The sequence below is a fragment of the Orbicella faveolata genome, unplaced genomic scaffold, assembly GCF_042242905.1.
Source record: "Orbicella faveolata isolate gen_17 unplaced genomic scaffold, um_ofav_v1 contig_34, whole genome shotgun sequence".
In the NCBI taxonomy this organism is placed as follows: Eukaryota; Metazoa; Cnidaria; class Anthozoa; order Scleractinia; family Merulinidae; genus Orbicella; species Orbicella faveolata.
The window spans coordinates 3,535,524-3,554,717 of NW_028301563.1; the positions used below are offsets into that span (position 1 = coordinate 3,535,524).

General features: G+C 39.6%; 2 protein-coding genes across 3 annotated transcripts; one reads left to right on the plus strand and one right to left on the minus strand.

Annotated features, from left to right (window-relative positions):
• The first annotated feature begins 4,627 nt into the window (after positions 1-4,627).
• LOC110068061 (protein hedgehog-like) lies at positions 4,628-8,590 on the plus strand. 2 transcript variants are annotated; one of them, XM_089272020.1, is made up of 4 exons: positions 4,628-4,764; positions 5,478-5,720; positions 6,061-6,354; positions 7,141-8,590. In XM_089272020.1, exons 1-4 carry the CDS (start codon positions 4,677-4,679, stop codon positions 7,800-7,802), a joined length of 1,287 nt encoding a protein of 428 aa, XP_089128146.1. In that variant the 5' UTR covers positions 4,628-4,676; the 3' UTR covers positions 7,803-8,590. The 2 variants fall into 2 exon arrangements, with proteins under 2 accessions (XP_089128146.1, XP_020631088.2); XM_020775429.2 differs by lacking the exon at positions 4,628-4,764 and having other exon boundaries at positions 5,453-5,720.
• A 489-nt stretch (positions 8,591-9,079) lies between these two features.
• On the minus strand, positions 9,080-19,155 carry LOC110068060 (dolichyl-diphosphooligosaccharide--protein glycosyltransferase subunit STT3A). The gene is made up of 16 exons (XM_020775428.2): positions 18,902-19,155; positions 18,474-18,534; positions 17,563-17,684; positions 16,706-16,851; positions 15,907-15,955; positions 15,639-15,787; positions 15,035-15,145; positions 14,421-14,501; positions 13,916-14,308; positions 13,515-13,607; positions 12,353-12,613; positions 11,785-11,901; positions 11,099-11,201; positions 10,514-10,702; positions 10,171-10,220; positions 9,080-9,300 (listed from the first exon to the last, which is right to left on the minus strand). The coding sequence occupies exons 1-16, from the start codon at positions 19,011-19,013 to the stop codon at positions 9,205-9,207; spliced, it is 2,133 nt and encodes a 710-aa protein (XP_020631087.1). The 5' UTR covers positions 19,014-19,155; the 3' UTR covers positions 9,080-9,204.
• Positions 19,156-19,194: the final 39 nt, after the last annotated feature.

Sequence of the window (19,194 nt, forward strand, 5' to 3'; positions counted from 1 at the left end):
GCAGTAATTTGAGAATTGGAACCTAATTGAAAACTATTGCACCAGAAGCACTGTCTATGCCACAAGGTAGAAATTACGATGAGGTAGCTGTCCATAATATTCACAATTGTTATCGATTCTTTATTATTTATTTATTTATTTATTTATTTATTTATTTATTTTATTTTATTTTATTTTATTTTTTTTGGCTCCTCCAAAGAGGGAGTGGCAATCCAACATTTCCCCCCTCCTAATCCGTCCCTGTTTTCTCGCGAGTGCGCCAGTTATTGTGATGTAATCATGACGTCATGAGGAGGGCCGGAGCTAGTAACAGGCCAACTGAGGCACTTGCCTTGGTTACAATCTTGAGGTTGTTTAAGGTCATTCCCCAGTATTGCATTGCGCATCCCTAATGCGCATAATTTCACACGGGATTAGCGCGCGCGCATTAAAAAATGGCGGCTTTTTCTTTGCGGCTCGACCTCGCCATAGAGGTAACTCGTCATTTTCTCGAAAACGAGTACGGTGACCTATCATTTTTTTTTTTCTGTTGTGTTGAACTGAGTAAAACATTTCTCTATGTAAAATAAATATGGGCCAGTTCTCAGTGTTGAGCAAGAAACAATCGACGGAAACGTAAATTTAGCAAGCAATCGTGACTATAATCATGGTGCCATTATAAGGATTTATATGGTATAAACAAGGTGCTGTTACTCCTAAACGAACATGGGGACCCCTCATTTTTATTTCCAAATTCAAGTTCCTACAATATAAACAGTCAATAAGCAAAGTTTGACAAAAATCTCAGTGCAGGTTCTATTTCAGTGGAATGACCTTAAGGAGATAAACTGTTAGAGGCTATACCAGGTACATTAAAAGATAATAAATATGACAGACTTTTTTGCTTACAGTAATTGCATTGGTAAGAACTTTCGCACGGCTAAAAATTCCACGTAGCAGGGGATTGCTCGCCCCACTATCCCCTGCTTCGTCGAGTTTTTGCTCTCGCTCGAATAGGCCATTAATTAAATAGATCAAATTTTGCCCCCATAGGGGACTGGAGCTAGCATTAGCAAAATGGTGTATTTACGCGCGACCAGAATGGGGGAAAAAGTTCTTCGTATGGAAACGCTTGCTATACGTAACCTTAAGGCTTGGGGAAACAAAATGACACCTCGAAACTGCGCTACGGGACTCAGTGTGCAACGTTAAAACTAAGGCCACAAATAACATCTGTAAATCTGGAAGAGAGAACTGACTTAAGTCACATTCTCACAGTTAAAAACGCTGAAAATTGTTAGTAAGTCTTTGATGCTCATGTTGCCAGCTGAATGCCCGAGGTGTGGACTCCCATATGTAAAAGTTGCGGATGGTCGTCGGAAAATTTGAATTAGCCCAGGGTTAGGGCTAAGTGAGACCAGAATCGTTGATTTATACCCCTAAGGGAGACAACGAGCATCCCCGACCTTTTATTATGGGAGTCCCCCCCTGGGGGCTGGATGTGACACTGTACCTTTTTGTGAAGTACCCTCACCCACCCGAGTGATGCTCGAAATTTCTTTTACAATTTCTGCGATCAGCCGCCAACTCAGTTACAAAACTTCAATAAGGCGTCGTCTCGCTTGTGAAAAATAAAACAGCTCTACTTAAGATATGAATAATTGATGAACAAATGGCTTTTCTATCAAATATGTATTGCCAAAGGCAATTGATACTTCTTGCAAATTAAAATGGGAAAATTAAAAAGTCGAGTCATTCTTTAGTTCAGCTCTTTCGAAGTGCGCTTCGGTAAAAACTGGCTTCTAACAGTATTTCAATTACGATAGGGCCCGTGATACCGCCTTGTTGTTCCAGAGACGAGCAAGCCGCTTTGCAGCTTTTACAATATTTGTTCGGCTAATTGAGCTAACGCCTCAGTTTAATGGTTCGCGCAAGAAGCGTGAAGTGCAAATAGTCTGCCACATGCTGAGTTTTAAGAGACTCGAGTTTCTAGTTCAAAACAATTCGAGATTTTCTGTGACTTGAAAGTCCTCCAAGGTAAGTAACTTGATTTAAGTTTTTTTCTTCTGTTAGGGTCAACTGAAGCTGATGGGGAAAGTCTTTTTAAGATGGTGTAATTAGACAAGTTGCCATGGAAAAAGTAACTGAAAAACTGAGCAATTAGTATATCACAAAACATATTGAATGGTACGTGAACGAAATGATTAGACGGTTGCGAAGTCATTTATCAGTTCCAAGCCGCAATCGCACAAGCCGTAAATACGTAATTTTTTTTACTACAAGGTCGTGATCTACAAGATGAAAAGATTTCCTACAGGAGGCAAAATGTTAAAATGTTAAATGTTGAATGTTCATATTGGTCGATGCGCTTGCTACAACTTGCTAGTTCTCTGGCATGCCACTTGAACCGAAAGAAAAAAACATTTCAAATAAACATAGTAGGCTTAAGAATCCCAACTGGCAGGAGGCAGACTAATTGGCTAAAAAAGACAAGTCCATTTACATGGTTGCTGTCTAAGCCAAAAACCAATCTGTCAGCAATGTTGAGCAAAGTAGTTTCTGTGGAGTAGTGCTTTCTAAAGCCAGACTGGAGTTTATCAAGCGGCGGGAAAGCGTAGAAAAAATCACAGCTACGACTTTCGACAGCACTGGTAGCAGAGAAACGGGGCGGTAGTTGTTCTTATTCAATTTACTGTCACGATTATGAAGGGGTATAACGATTGCTTCCTTCTACACTGATGGAAACACACCACTTGCGATGCAGGTGTTAATCATACCTCGGTGTAGCAATTGTGGGGGCAGCAATGTTCAGTAAACGAACGTTCAAACCATCAGTAACACCACCAGAACCTGTCCCGATGGAATACAGTAACTTCTATCAAACACTGCGTTTCACAGGCAGAGGTTGACATGAAGGTCAATTTGGTTTCAGAACACTTGTGCTTTCTCGGTGGCCTCAGTTGCATTCAACGCATCTTGATCCTTGTCAGCTGCTCTCTTTTTGGTGGTCCAGTAGATTAAGCGTTCGTGTAATTACGTTCCATTTTCTTTGAGAAAGGTCACTCCATCAGAATTTCTCTCGGCAGCTGTGATTGCCGACGTAACTTTGTTTTTGGCCAATCTAAGAGCCGACTAATCTTCGACAGTGTTTGATGACTTTGGATGTTTTAACAGCTGATCTTGTGACTTTTTAAGCTACTCTGGTTGTGTTTCGTTTTTGATGTTTTTATGTTTACATGTGTAAGTGGCACATTTTTTAACGGCCTCATTAAGAAGGGAGTACCTGCTGTCAACGATATCTTGAACTTCATAACAAACATAGGCCCTGTCCCAAAGGGGTTTCCTGAAGGGTTCGGCAGAAATTCTCGGGATACAATCGTCTGCATTTGAAGTTAGGGTAGTGAATGAACTTACAATTGTGGGCATTTCTCAAAGGTCAATGCTAAAAGGAACGAGCCTCCAAGAGGGATGGATGGGCGGATATGCAAATATCAGGGGATGAAATGTTTACAATACGTTCAGACTTATTACCTCAGATATAAACAAGGCAGGAACCACTAACTGGACAAGTAACAGACGAAGCCAATAGATCAGTCAGTTAATCAATCAATCAAAGCTTTATTAACTTGTCCGAGTTTAGCTAGCCGAGGGAAGACACCCTCTCTACTAACTGAGGTCACTTCTTAGCGTAACGCGTAACAAAATAACCTAACAATATTTAATCGGAAATCGAGCGGTTGTTATCGTAAACCAACACATATGACAAAAAGATAAGCTCAGTCTCGGCTCTTTGTTTTCAACCAGCCTTTTATGATTGGCAGCTTTACACTGGATGGGCGGTAATTACCTGCCAACAAGAGCGGTCAGTAGTCTTAGAGTTGACAAACGTTTCCGATAGAATAAGGATATCAAGGTTCCTTACACCACAGGTATCTTTATTTGTTCAAACTTCGTCTTCGTGAGGTAATTTGCAGAGGGTGTTGAATTCTACCTCAGTTAGTCCAGGGTGTGATGAAATGCCTCCACATAATAAGAATTACATGGAGTTATTTAATTCTGCCTCAGAAACACTTTACTGTGATTGTCTTGGTGATAGCGCCATCTTGTTCTTGACTTTTGTGATAACAATTGGAGCGAGTGAATTCGAATTCAAGTAATCCTAACAAGGGCAAAATTATATATTCCGACTGGTTCCTGGCACGTCTATTTGTTAGGTAATTGTCATGCCGGAATGGAGGTGACTAACATGCACCGGGTGTCTAACTGTCTAGATTGAAGTTTTCAATTATAGATTATTGAAATATAATAGATTATTTATCAAGTTTGTTCAGTCAAGATGTCTGGACACTGGCCACGTTTTGTTTTGTCTGTGATGGATGGAGACGTCGATCGATCAAGACGCACCGGTCGACGTCACGCCGATCATCTTCATCTCAATTTTACAAGTTCTAACACGCTCCTTCCCCCATCACCATGGTCACGCTAGTAACACACATTTGGCTCTCATCATTACCGAGTGGGGCCCCTCCATTACAGTTAGCTACAATCTCTAACTTGAAATACTTATGTTGCTTACCGATACATTTCTAATTTCAAGTCAGTTCTAATGGCTTAGGTAAGAAATCGACAGTTCAAACTGATGTTATAACTATTTTAACCCATTTGATCGATCTTGTTCACACACAGGAATTATTCCAATGTTAAGAGCCGTTCACATATCAAGAATGAACACTTACATGGGATTGGCTTTACTTTTCTTGGGTTATTTGTTGCCACTGAGCAGAGGTGAGAAAATTTCTTAACCTTTTAAAAGCCACAGCTCGTGTTTTCAAGATGTTTGACGGGCGCCTGCTATAAACATGTTTTATTACCTTACATTAGAAAAGAAAAAACGCTATAAAAAAACGCCGTAAAAACAAACAAATAAAAACTGAGACGAGCTGAAGATTCAATATTTCATCCGACTGGGAAATGTGACGAGGTGCAATCTACCGTCCCACCCTTGAAATCCTGCTGTACTTCGTCTGCAAAATACTTGTTCGATTTGTAGCATCTTTTTATCCAGTATTAAGAAATTAAAAGGAAGGTACAGCTGTATTGAATTTGCAATAAGGAAAAGGTGATCGTCACCGTAAATAGAAGGTCAAACTGTTTAGAGGGAAGTACAATTTCAAGTTCATGCTTTTTAAACGCAGATCATATAACAGTTTTTGTGCCAAAAAGTTCAAATAAATTTGGCAAACTATGACCTATGCCACGGAGGGTAAATTAAAACTCTATGCGTGGGTTAGCAGCATCGGAATAAAACAGACTTTTTAAAATTGTTTATTCTTACCGCAAACTGATTCGGATGTAGATTATTAGGGAATGAATTCATTTTATAGATTACTTTTCATTTAACTTGCCTAATAACTTGAATTTATTTTTTGCCTCCATAGATAAATGAGCTTTAAGCTAAATATTTCTACGTCTCATGCTTTCTGTTTCGTTATCACAAGGGTTAGCACGTAAGAGAAGCAGTCTTTCGACCAAGACCGTTATTCCAGTTTCCCCGCTGCCTCCTACAGCAGATCAAAATGCAACAAGTCAACAGCCTGGTACCGAGACTGGTTTTGTTGTAACACCGCTCCCGTGGCCACATAGTACCAATGCTGCTGTAAGCTCAACAGCCGTCGCTTCACATACCACTCCACCTCAAGAAACCTCGACCACAACAGCGGCTCCCATGGAATCAAATCAAAGTAAAGATTATGTTATTTCGGTGATAATTAAAGGCATGCTTTCTCCCTAACCTCTCCATTTTTCACCCAAATGCCCAATCACGTTATTTGCCATCTGACAAGCACTAAACACAACACATGTATTGATATACTCACGCTGGTAATATACACTGCTAGCCGGTTACAAAGGAAGAATAAAATAAAGTAGTCTAGATTAAGTAATTTTTTTTTTTACATTTTCAAAATGCATTTTCCATCGAATAAATTAGACAATGCTATTTTTGCACGTTGGTTACAGTAACTTTTACTTGTGCAAGCTTCATCTTTGCATTTGACATGACGGGTTTTGCTTTCCTTTCAGCGCGTTCAAGGACAATTGTCCCGGTTGGTTGCTATCGAGACTCCTACGTACAACCACGGCCTCTTCCCGAACTGATAGCCACTATCGATGGTAAAGATGTTAATAAAACTATTATGGCATGCGCTGAGAAAGCGCGTGAAAAAGGGTTCAAATTCTTTGGGATCCAGTACTACACGGAGTGTTGGAGTGGTACTGGCGCAGAGAAAACTTATGGACGGGATGGTACATCAAAGGACTGTGAAAATGGCGTCGGGAAATCTGCAGCGAATTTTGTGTACAGGTTTGGGGATTATAGTGAGTATTTCACGGATCGGTTTTCAAGTAATCTAACACACGTAGCTGTAATCAAGTTTTGCTTTAAATTTACAGTGACATTTTTTTTTTCTGCGAGTGATTTTTGATTAAGCGCGCGAGCGACCGCAAGGTGGATGAAACAAATTGTTTGTCCTCCCCCAGCCCCACCCTCCTGCGTTTCGGCTCGTTCATATCTCCCGTGGTTGATTATTTGGTTTGCGATCTCGACGAACTCAAGAAGAAATAGAGGGTCCTTAGACGGACCAATAGAACATTAATCAGTGCGATCAATTTGTTGGCCAGGACTTGTCATTACTCATAGACGCCCTCATATTGGTTATGTCGATATTTTTTCCTGTGCAATGTGAAAACTACGTTACTTGCAAAAACTTTCGGACGATTTTAATTTCGAACAAAAAAGTGTCCAAAATGAAAACCGTCCCAAATTTTAAGCGTCCGAAATATATACAGTACAGGATAAAACTGTTAAATAGCTCCAAAGCCGCTAGTTTCCATTATGGAGCAAACTCTACTTCAAACACTACTTGAGATACATAGCGTCTTGATGAATTTTTCTTATTTTTCCGTCGGTGTATTTGTAAAACATTGAGGATGTAGTAAAACTATCTTTTTCACAGACGTTATTTTAGTCTAAAACGTGTTTTGTAGGCGTAAATTTACGTTAGCCATGTTTCAGCAAAGAGTCCGAAATTGTTGTCCGAAATTTGTCCGAAATGCGATAAAAGTGTCAAAAAATTAAACGTTGATCTTTTTTTTTTCCTCCAGAAATGCCTCCTTGCCCACCGTGTGCCAAGCCGCGCCGCCTGTGTTTTCCCGCCGTTTCTCGAGTGACGCTGGAGTCGGGTGTGAGCATCACTATGAGGCAGCTGAGCATTGGAGACCGAGTCCGGACACTGGGAACGAATGGAGAAACAATCTTCAGCGAAGTGATCGCTTTTCTGCACAAAGAAATCAAGACTGTGGCACAATTTTACATCCTAAAGACCAACAGAGGAAACGTCGTTAGATTGTCGCCGCAGCACTTGATTTTCAGGAAGACAAATACTTCGTCGCCAATTTCTGCCGTATTTGCCTCAGAAATCAATATCGGAGACTTGCTTTATACTTCGAATGGGAACATCACTGGCTTTCAAGCGGTGAATCAAATTGCCATGACAGCAGAGACGGGCGTATATGCTCCCTTAACTAGGCAAGGGACTTTACTGGTAGACGGTGCCCTGGTGTCGTGTTATGCTCACTGGTATTCTCATGACACCGCTCATCTAGTAATGGCGCCTCTTAGAGCTGTTAACACGCTCTATGCAGCCTGGAAACGACTGGCCAGTGTAATTCATTTGACACAGTGGCACACTTCTCAACAAACAGAAGGGATTCATTGGTACGCTAGTGTTCTTATGCCATTGACCTATATCTTTCTACCACTGTAACGATAAACATCGACGGAATGATAACCTAAACAAGATCCTCCACTGAAGAAGTGCAGATGGCCAAAACAAAACAAAAAAGTTTAACAAGCTAGTTTAGGTCAATAGAGTCTCTGCAAATTAGCCCGTAACTTAGATTTTATCACTTGATTTTCGCTTTTGATAGAGAAAACGAGTGTTTTAACTGAGTGAGTAATTAGAGCGGCTTTTAACTGTCGTGAAACCAAACCAATAGGCTATATTCGTATTGCCGGTATTGGACTGAAACTACCATCATGGACAAATTGTGTTGGAAAATGCCAAAATCATGAAATCATAACCGTAATACCTACAGAATGAGTGTCAACAGCCCCATTCGCCCATTCAACGTTGGAAAATGGTAAAACGCAAACTTGTGTCAGATGAAAGTGTTTTGTCAACATTGCTCAGGGTTGGGGAGGGGCAAAATGTGTATAGAATGATTTTTTCCCAACCCTTGTGACCAAGGTTGCAAGCTTGCAACCGAGGCTAATGCGGGAAGTCTTTTCAAATGCAAATGACATTAATCTCAGCTTAATGATACTCCTCGATACGAGCCTCCATTGCAAGCTAGTTCCAGTCCAATACCGAGAATACCAATATGGTCTATTTGATTTGGCCGTTATGGAGAGGCAGGGGTGTAAGATGGCACCTGGTTTTTCTCGGGGTGCAACATACTTTGCCAACACATGCTTATTTTAGCATATATAAATCAAAATGTATTAATAAAACTAAAAATAAACAGAAACAGAGACACGGAACAAGATTGTGACCACCGTTCGTCAGTCGTTGATTAACTGGTCGTTGTCGAGAGGTCATTTTGGAAATAGTTTTAGTGGCTGTTGCAGTGGCCCGCGGGCAGGCTCACCTTTTAATCACACGTGCGAGTGACGAAGAGCAAAGTGATCGGCGGGATGGTCTCGTCTCGCAGTTTCACCACTCGATTACGCGCTAGCGACTACGCCACTCGCCTTGTGCTACAAAACGAGAGCCTACTTGCAGGCTACCGTTGCCGTTGTGGAGAGGTGGCTGTTGTAGAGAGGTTAAAATAAGAGTGAACGTATGGACTGTCCGCCGGAACCAAAATCGTGGCCGTTAGTGGAGGTTCGACTGTATTTCAAGTTTCTTTAAATTCACTGTCGGTTTGATTTGTTGATCATCAGTTATCAGGGTACAAGTGTCCTTTGCATTCTTATCACCCTCGTGAGGCGCTAAGACTTGTTATTTCTTCGGATTAGTCTGGTATAACAAAAAAACTCGGGTTCACACGAGTTGTCTTTTTTATTCACTTGTTGCTCAAAAATTGTCTAACAACTATTACACTTGAAATGGAGAGGCATTAGCATCTAATGCAATACTGGTATTAAAAAAACTTGGCCTGCGCGCTTCAGGAGCCTCTGTTCTCAAGATCTTTTACTTTGTAGATTCTGACAAGCCAATGCTCGGTGGTGTAAGCTTCTTCCAACACGTCAAGTTCGAATTCCTGTCAGACAAAAATATTGTCATTAATTTGTGAGCTAATAATTAATCACAGTTCTACCGTGTGACTTGATTAGGAGATGATAACAGTCAGACATGGTTTGGGTTTGTGTATGAACAGTAAATCCTACACTACATTAGGAGGATTCTTGAGTGGTTTTCATCAGATTGTCGTAAAATCAAATGCCAGAGTTATGACTTTGGCCAGGTTTAGCCAGTCCCAGAGGACACAGGCACTCCAGTGAACAAAACAAAACTAGAGAAAGGTTGTCGGAATAAGGTGTAAAAGTGCACGCGGGAACCCCGAAAGGTAAAACATGGCGAACGTCGTTTCTTAGGATTTCTTCTTCTTCAGACTTATGGAACCAAGGTTCTTTTCGCCACACTCAGACTGAATTTTAGAAAAATTTCAATTAAACGTCATGTCACGGTAAAAGAAAAGCTTCAGAAAAACGGTCTTATGAGTGGAAAATTTAATGTATCCTTGCTAATACTTCACATGAAAAATTAAAAATTTGAAGATTTCCTCTGCAAAGACCATTCAATCTTGTCGCGTAGGCTCGACACTTTCTTCCGACAACCTTTCTCGAAACAGCTGGATACTTGTAGCACACGCGAAGAGCGGGAAAGCATGTGCGAGTAAGTCACGATAATTTAGTTCAACTTCTGATCGCATGACAAAGTGGCGCGAGTTTTCTAAGGTAATCACCTTTTCAAAACAAAATCAAATGCGAATTTCTTGTAACCACTTACTGCTTGCAATCGCTGCTTCAAGTAAAGGAAAACAGCGAATGAAATGTTACTGCTGGTATAACATAATTTTCTGAGAAAATGACAGGCTTAAACAAACTGGAAAAGTAAAAAAATGTCTAACCTTGTTTCCGATTTCCGCATTACGCACACGATCGTAACCAGTCGGTTTTCCTAAACAAAAAATACAACATTACAATTTAGATTATAATGCTGGGTGACTACGGGGTATACAGAAGAGAGTAGACCTGGTAAGGAGTCACGTGTCAAGTAGGGAAGTAGAGTGGAACCCCATTTATCTGGTCACCAACGGGCCACAAAAATCTGGCCGTATTAGAGGTGTTCTTTAAAGTAATATGAAAATAACTGCCCGCGATTTTGTTCGGGCCAGAATAAAGTGGACGTATGTATTAACGTGGTGGCCGTAAGGCGGGGTTTCACTGTAGCTGCATAAACACGCATGTTACCTTGTTCCGTGTAAACAGAGCCAAAACGATAGTAGCACATCTTGTACATCAGACAGTTGAGCAGGATCTGGGAACCACCCCTGTCGACACGGAACTCTCCAGTGGGGGTGTAATAATCATGCTCCTTAATGTGCTGGCCCTTTTCTGTGCTCCCTCCAATACGGACCATCCACAGGAACTTGTTGATATCTAGAACGAGGTTAAAACACGTTCAGTGACTGGTGCACAACACATATAAGACCACAGTTCAGTTAAGTTAGAGGCGCGGTGGCCTCATGTTTAGTGCGCTCGTCTCCGGATGGAGCGGTCAGGGTGCGAGCCCTGGCCGGGGACATTGTGTTGTGTTCAAGACACTTTACTCTCACAGTGCCTCTCTCCACCCAGGTGTATAAATGGGTACCGGCGAACTTAATATGCTGGGGGTAACCCTGCGATGGACTAGCATCCCATCCAGGGGGGAGTAGAAATACTCCTAGTCGCTTCATGCTACAGAAACCGGGATAAGCTCCGGCCTGACGAGCCACTTCGCTAGTATGCAGACTTTCTTACCTTCAGTTGAGTTACGTAAATGATTGAAGTACCTACCGTCGGAGGCGTATCCAGTCAAACCACCGAATATCACCAACACGTAATTAACATCCAGTTCACGCATGATCTCGTACGCTTTATCTTCACTTGATGCCATAGCCTGGTCAAATAGCAGATGAAAACACTTGGATTAAAATCACTTCCTCCTCCACACAGTGAAACACCTTTATACCCTCTTTCATTCTCTTTTATTTTCTTATCCCAAGCCCAAAGTGCCACAACTAATATTAATTTTGCCAAACAACTTAAGCACGGTTCTCAAACTATATTTCCTAGGTTTGACGTGATCAGTTTGAAATGCCTGTAGCATTTGCCTCTTCCCGATTATCTTTTCTTTTCAACCTGCTCTCAGACCGCACTAGTCTCCTTCAGACTAGGATTAGGTAAACACCTTGCACATGTTTGTTTGCCAAGCTAAACTGTTAAAAGTTGTCTTAACGTGTTGCCTTCAACCAAAAGACCAAATGAACAAGACAAAAGGACTTTTATGAGACTTGGAATGAAAGCTTTTATGTCGTCCACAAGCGAGACCTACAAACCATGTGAAATAGGATTATAGGTACTAGATATGGACCAGGTCCGGATTGTTCGAAAGGTGGATAATGTGTACCGTGTAGTGATCACAAGAACTATCTTCGGTTTCCCTTCATCAAAAAATGTATGTGATGGGCAAAATATCATACCTGCCCCACCCTGGAGATATGTGTGTTGTTCCACGTGTTGTTGTCCACTAATATGGTTCGATTTGCCATAGCCGTGATCTGATAGCCGTAATCCCACCATGACATTACTTTGGAGTCCTACGTTGTACAACACAAATTGGTATTAAAATATAACACTAATAACAACATTAAAGACATAATTATTGAAGAATGCTAAAAGTGCCTTGAAGATTTATGAACCTTTTTGTCAAATCCGAAAATGTTGCAAGCATTTTCCAAAGCTTTTACATGTAGTTTGATTTCACTGTAATACTTTTCTTCAGCCAATAGTTTCAACTACCTTTAATCTCTCCCTAAAGAGGTTTTTAAGTGAACCCCATACAACAGGGTAGCTACATGTATAATAATACTGTGAGTTACAATAATACTATGAACCTCTAAAACCACCTAATTGTTTATACTAGGCTACTGCCGCAAACAACTTTCCAGTAAGAACTAACATTACTATGAAATGTCCAAGACTGTTGTTATCTCAATGACAAACTGTAATGTAAAAAAAAATTACTAAGTGTGAATGAATGACTTGTACCTCTGGAGTGTTTTGTCGGAGCCAGTAGTAAGCCTCACGGAAATCATCAAAGATGACTCGGGAGCCGTCATGTTGCTTGGCTGACAGGACAATTGACGGCGAGGAATATGCTTCAGAAGTGACCCAGGTACAGTGGAATGTGTATGTAATCAACAGTAATGACATCAAGCCAACCATTGCTGTGGCAACTTCATTCTTGATTGGATAACTCGGATCACTTTTCTTTGTTGTCTTGCGGTCACGACGGGAAACATCCAAATTCTAGAAAAATATCGAAATATAAATCAATCACAGTTACACTGAAAGTTAAGAACAAGTCACACTTGAATGGACAAAACATTGACAGGGTTCGTACCCTTTTTCAGAAACAAATTTCCAGGACTTTTCCAGGACTCTAAAATTCACATTAACCCTTTCACTCCAAAGATCTTAATGTTGATTCTCCTTACTGTCTGCCATACATTTCATATTTCTGTACTTGAGTTTAACAGATTTCCAGAACTTTCCAAGACCAGTAGCCCTTTTCCAGGACTTTCCAGTCCTGGAAAATGCCACAATAAAATTCCAGGCCTTTCCAGGTTTTACAGGACCAGTACGAACCCTGATTGAGTAAAACAAGCGTACATGTAGTTTTCCAAGATTCTCAGTCAAGTCTAGGAAAAGTTCAAGTTCCACCTTGCAGTGGCTTGTTGGGCCATTACTGGGGACAGAACAAATGGCAAAAAGCGATATTGACCCCAGTAACAATCCCACAAACCACTGCAAGATGAGATTTGTGCAGATTTCTTCTCCTTTCTTAAGTGGCAAATTCAATCAATCTTGAGCAATCACAATTGATATTATAGTACATATTGACATAACTATCATATGGAGTTATGTGGACGTTAACTACACATCAAGTCTATAAACACCATGGAGTGGATCTGTAAATCTCTCAGAACCAGAATGTGGGATAAAATGTGATATTTTTCGTTCCTTTCTCCTTTTTCAGTGGAAGATCAGTGATTGCAACTTAAAAACAATCAAAGAGATATTTAAAACCGTTCAATCACTAGCAAACAAAGTATTTGTTCTATAACTAAAAACTGCCTTAGTACCAGAAACTGGAGAAAGCTAAACTTGGGAAAATATTGGCTGCTTTTACAAGCTGAGCACAATTTACCTTCATGTAAGTTGTAAGAATAGTAGAGACACTTATTCCAGACAGAATGCAGGCCACTGGAGCCAGCACCAACATCAGACGCACCATCACCCCCTGAAATGAACCAACAGGATATCTACTAAAATACTCCTCTTAAAAGCCATTTAGTAAGACTGAAATAGATCATCTCTTTTTTCATATGTCTGTGATGATCAGAATTATTTTATTTCTTCAAAGCTTTGATTCACTTCCCCAATAAAGTACCATAACCTAATTTTGGGTTTCATATAAAACGACAAACATTTTCAATGACAACCTGGTGACCGAGCCAAATTCAATAGTAACATGGCTACAGGGACAACAGGGACTAGTTTTCGAGACTATACACATCATGGAAGCTCTTACAATCTTTCTTCACTTACAGCAAAATAGATGCTTGTGACACCATACATGATGATAAAGATGTTGGCATCTGTAAGCTTGTAAAAGCAGTAATACAGGCCCACAGGAAACATGAACACCATGAGTTGCAAATCAAAGTAAAACGACGACCATGTTGTCGGTTGATGTTCAGAAACGGAGGCAATAATAGGAATGTTGTTCTTGGCATAAGATGGATCCAACAGAGAGTAGAAGCGGCCAGTCCAGGGAGAGATTTTACCAGTGAAGGTTAGGATACCACCAACAGTTGTGACACTGACTGCTGCAACCAGCACAACACTCTTAAACAGCAGCTGGAAGTGCTCTCTAGGCATACGAGCTCGGACATAGTCGACAAATGCATGGATCTGGCACAGACCAAACACACCAAAGGCCTGAGGAAAATATAAATCTACCAGTCACTTTGTTATGGCTATGAAAAGAAGTCAACACATAACAGCAGGTGTATTAAACAGCAGGTGTATTAAACAAACAAGTGTAACTCACAGCCATGTGTTCACTTGACTGCACTGGCTGGAACCCGACAAACGAGATCTGCATTGACAAGATGGTTCCCAAGCAATAAACCTATGAGGATGGAAAAGAAAATCAGTCTGACTTATATATTCACAGTTTCATAGTAAATGGTTTGAACCCAGGAGTATCAGTAGTTTGTATAGTGTGATCGTCCGGGTGACGGTTCGGGTGTAAGTTACCAACAACAGTTCTTTTCAGAACTAGCCTCACCCAGACAATCACACTATACGAAATATTCACAGTTGCATATATGTAGGGAAAAAGCTTTACACTATAGATAGTAGGGTATTACCAGCACATAACGTATAACATAAAATTAAACACAATTAACCTATTCACAGAAACTTTCTTCTTTTTTTGCTACCAAATCAAGTTTAAGGTGAGCTAAGAGCTTGAGCAACTCATTTTGCCTAGAAGATATTTCATGAGTTTTGTTCCCTCTGTTATCGTAGTAGACAGTCTCAATTCTCCCACTTATTATCATTATGACCCTGCATTGCCATAGAGTAATATCTATCAAAATAACTCCAGACCTACAGTTTCAGCAAGTAGGTTTGGATACAGCAGGAGTTTCTTTCACTTACTGAGCAGTATGCAACGTAGATTCTGTGTGAAAACCTGCCAGTTATCATCAGAGCTAAAACATGGAGAGGAATCAAGTTGATAAGGAACACATATCCTCCCCATGAGGAAACCTGTAAAGCAGGAAAAGTGTGTTAAATTAAGACACACAACTTTGATAATTTCCTTTATTCCTAACACCTTCCTGCATATCAATGTAATCCATTATTGCATTGAGGAATTGCATTGAACATCCTCAGGAACTTCAGTTATAACTGTTGTGTTAGCTTACATGTTAGTTGCATGCAAGATGCATGTTGGTTATTAAAGATGATGTCTTGTAGTAAACAAGTGTTGTTCACTGGAGACTACTTTAAACCCAAATAATTCAACAAAAACTCTAAACCACATAGGCTAGGCACTAATTACCATTTCTCTACATTTCTTCTACTGTGAGTTCTAAGAATTAATTTGATGCCATGAGCAAGGCAATAACTCCTTGCTCATCAGGATGAATTTCTTTTTCTCACTGAACGTTTCTTTTAATTACTGATGCATTAATACCATAAGGAGAATGGACATGTAAAACATCCTCGAAGAATACAAGATTGAGCTGAGTAGAATTACCATGTAGAAGTAAGCCAGAGCGCACAGGGTTGACCAGAACAGTGAGCCAGTTTTCACAGACTTGATCCACAAGGCATATGTTAGCAGCATGCAGAAGATAGCAATCCCTTCATTGTCATACGACCCAGCAACAGAACGTGAGATGTAACCTGACCAGAGGACAAAATGACGTCAAAACCAGACATCCATGGACACCTTGGACAATGCTATTTTCATATGCTAAATGTTATTTCAATAGTTGTGCTAAAATTTGGAAGTAGTACCATACCTGGAACAATGGAAATCATGGCAGCTGCTACTAACCCTGCACTGGCATCCTAAAGACAAAAAAATAACAAAACAAAAACAAAAGTTAGTTTAAAGAGATCACTAGGAATCATACTCAAGAGACAAACAGGACTGAGATGAAGGAATTTTCTTGTAACAATACAGTAGAATCCAGGTCCTGCCCAGCAGCTTAACCAACGAGGTGAGTATCACATCAACCATAAGGAAGGTTTTGGTGTGGTACATGTACATGTACATTCAAGGTCTTGTGAGATATGAAATGCCTGTGGATTTTAAAAGATGTAAATACATGCATCCCAAAAGTGACGGTGTGGCCGAGTGGTTTAGTGCGCTGGATTTGAAATCTGGAGCTCCCTGGTTCAAATCCTCTGCCCTACTGCCATCTGGATTTGTTCTTGGTAGCCCCGAGTTCAACTCCTCGACTGCGTTGTGTAAATAGCCACCTGGTCAGCCTCCCACCAGTTGGGATTCTTAATAGTTTATGTTGTGTTTGAAATATTTGTTTATTTATTTACAGTGTCCCCAATTAGCACATTAGTGCTAAATACATTGACACTTAAATAAAGTGATTATTATTATTATTATTATTATTATAATTATTATTATTATTATTATTATTATTATTATTGTCCTCACGTAATGTTAATTATTATTATTATTATTATTATTATTATTATTATTATTATTACGGGTTACATGATCCACTATGCCCTGAAAGTAACTTTAATTTGCTTGGGGTCCTTGTTTAAAAAGGACAATTGTAGCACGGTATCACCAACCTTGAGTTCTCTTGTCAAGTGATAAGTAACTAGCGTCGTCAATGATGAGAACAAAGGAGCCAGGAAAACACAAACATTTCTGATGTCAATAGTGATGTGGAAAAAATTCATCACATGATACAGGACGGCTGATGTTACCATGAGACCTGCAGAAATAATAAGAGAAATCGGTTGGTATCATTTGATGATAAGTGTTAGCTTGACTTTAGCCACTGTCCTGTCAAATCTGAAGAAGCCAAGTACCAGAGAAACATTAAACTGTTCACTGTGTATTTTGTCAGATCTACAACATCCAAACATGCATGCCCAGTTCTATATGCTTAACCCTTAGATGTACAAGCAAACTTGTACCCCCATTGTGGTACAAGGAGGATGGATGGAACCCCTCGGGCCCTGGGTCTTAATTCTGTTAATGCACATCGATTAAATAACCCTGAACTTGCTCTACAAGATGGCACCATTTTTGTTGGTTATGACATCATATGACTTCAAATGACATCATTTGACCTGCCATCTTGTATCACTATTTTTACAAAAAGTCAAGAAATACTAGGAAATAAAAATCAGTGATAAAAGCATATGAAGAAACTTCTTAGTCAAGAAATAACAGAAACTGATACAAAATCAAGCCAGAATGCTTCTGGAATGTAAACAATTGCAAATTTCTACAATTTCATGAAGAATTTGATAGCAAATTATTATCCCCCCACCCTTTGTACATCTGAAGATTAATACAAGGGCAGAAAAATCTTTGGGAAAAGCCTTGACTCCCTTTTTGGAGCAAGAAAAAGCAATAACATTTGTTTAGATTTAATGAGAGTTAAACAAGTACATCATTAGATTTCTTTAGTTCTCACCTGGATAGATTGTGCCACCAATAATTCTTCCTAACGGATACCATGCTCTGTCATCAAACCAGTTATGAAATTTGTAAAATCCTTCCTCTGCTAAGAATCTCGTAGTTCTATAATTGAAGTAACTGAGAAAAACAGGGTGACGATTACTCAACTGAGTTTGCGATCAATTTCTTACTTCTTTTTACCTTTCTACTGGCTAACACTTCAAGTGGCTATGAGAATTTACCACCTGATCACCTGATCACCTCAAGAAGAACACTGTGACTTTAAAGACAAAATATGGAAAATATATTACATGCACAAATGGACTAGTTAGTCTGGCCTTGAGGAATGAAATTATATTGAAACCAAGAGATTCAAAGCAAAAATCATTGGGAAAAATTAACATTTCACTCTCCCAGTGTTACTGTGTGAATTATGGAATGTTGATTCAGCTGCTTAAACAATATTGTATAGCATTCAGGTACTATTTTCAGAATTTGGTTGAAAGAGCTCTAGAAGAAATTTGAGAAGGGTTACAGGTTGCACACTGGTAGCTGATCCTTCTAAAGTAAAATAATGTATTTAAACTCTTTCAACAAAAAATATATATATTGGAATGTAAATGGTATAACAACAATGACAGATTTAAAAAAAAAAAAAACAAAAACCTAAGAAAAAGCCAACTCAAAGACTTTTACATATCTTGATTATAAGTGAAAGTGAATAGAATTGAATGAGATTCATCTAATACTATTTAACTTCTTGGTCATGAAGAAGTATTTTTTTTTTTTTTTTATCACAGTACAACAAGCAACCGCCAGGGAACAAAACTCTCAGACGGTTAGAAACTACAGTGGACAAAACAGTGATATACATACTGTTCTTTTCTGCGTATCAGTCTTAACATCTCAGGATCAAATAAAACTTACGGATCAAATTCGTGAATAACACTCTCAAACCTCAGGACAGAGAATAACCTAGTGGAGAAAGCTGTGAAGAAAGAACAGGAAAAATCAGACTGATATATTATTTTCTTTAATCAGGGTAAAATACAGGATCCTTTATGGAACCTGATGATAAATGCTACTTAGTCTGAACTGTATAGTAATAAAAAGTAGATGGTTTTCAGTAATAGTATGTGGTGGGGGATTGTAAAGTTTGAATTAAGATATCGATACAAACTATTGTACTTTGTATCCATCAAATTTTGTTTTGCCTACATACCCTTAGGAGCGTAACAACAGCGTTTTAAAAATAATTTTCCACAGCACAAGTAAGATAAAGGATATGATCATAGAAATAATTAAAGAGCAATAGACTTCATTACTTGACAAATCATTTGGGTTGTTGTACTTACACAACACGGCACAAATGGACAAGATGAGGAGTTTTAGCAACGTGTCTTGCTTTTCATACGATAGCCGAGGAAGAAACGAAGGTAGCTGGAATCCACTCTCCTGTAGCTTCATCTTATCCGTGAAGTTTTTAGTCACAGGATAAGGCGCAAACTACAAAGTGGAGGTCTAACAATTTGCAAAAAAATACAAATTGGAAGAAGCCACGTTGACCGAACTTTTGTTCAAGAAATTCAATATGGCGGAGAGGAACAACCGGAAGTCACGTGGGATTTTGATTCCTTTGATCCAGTTT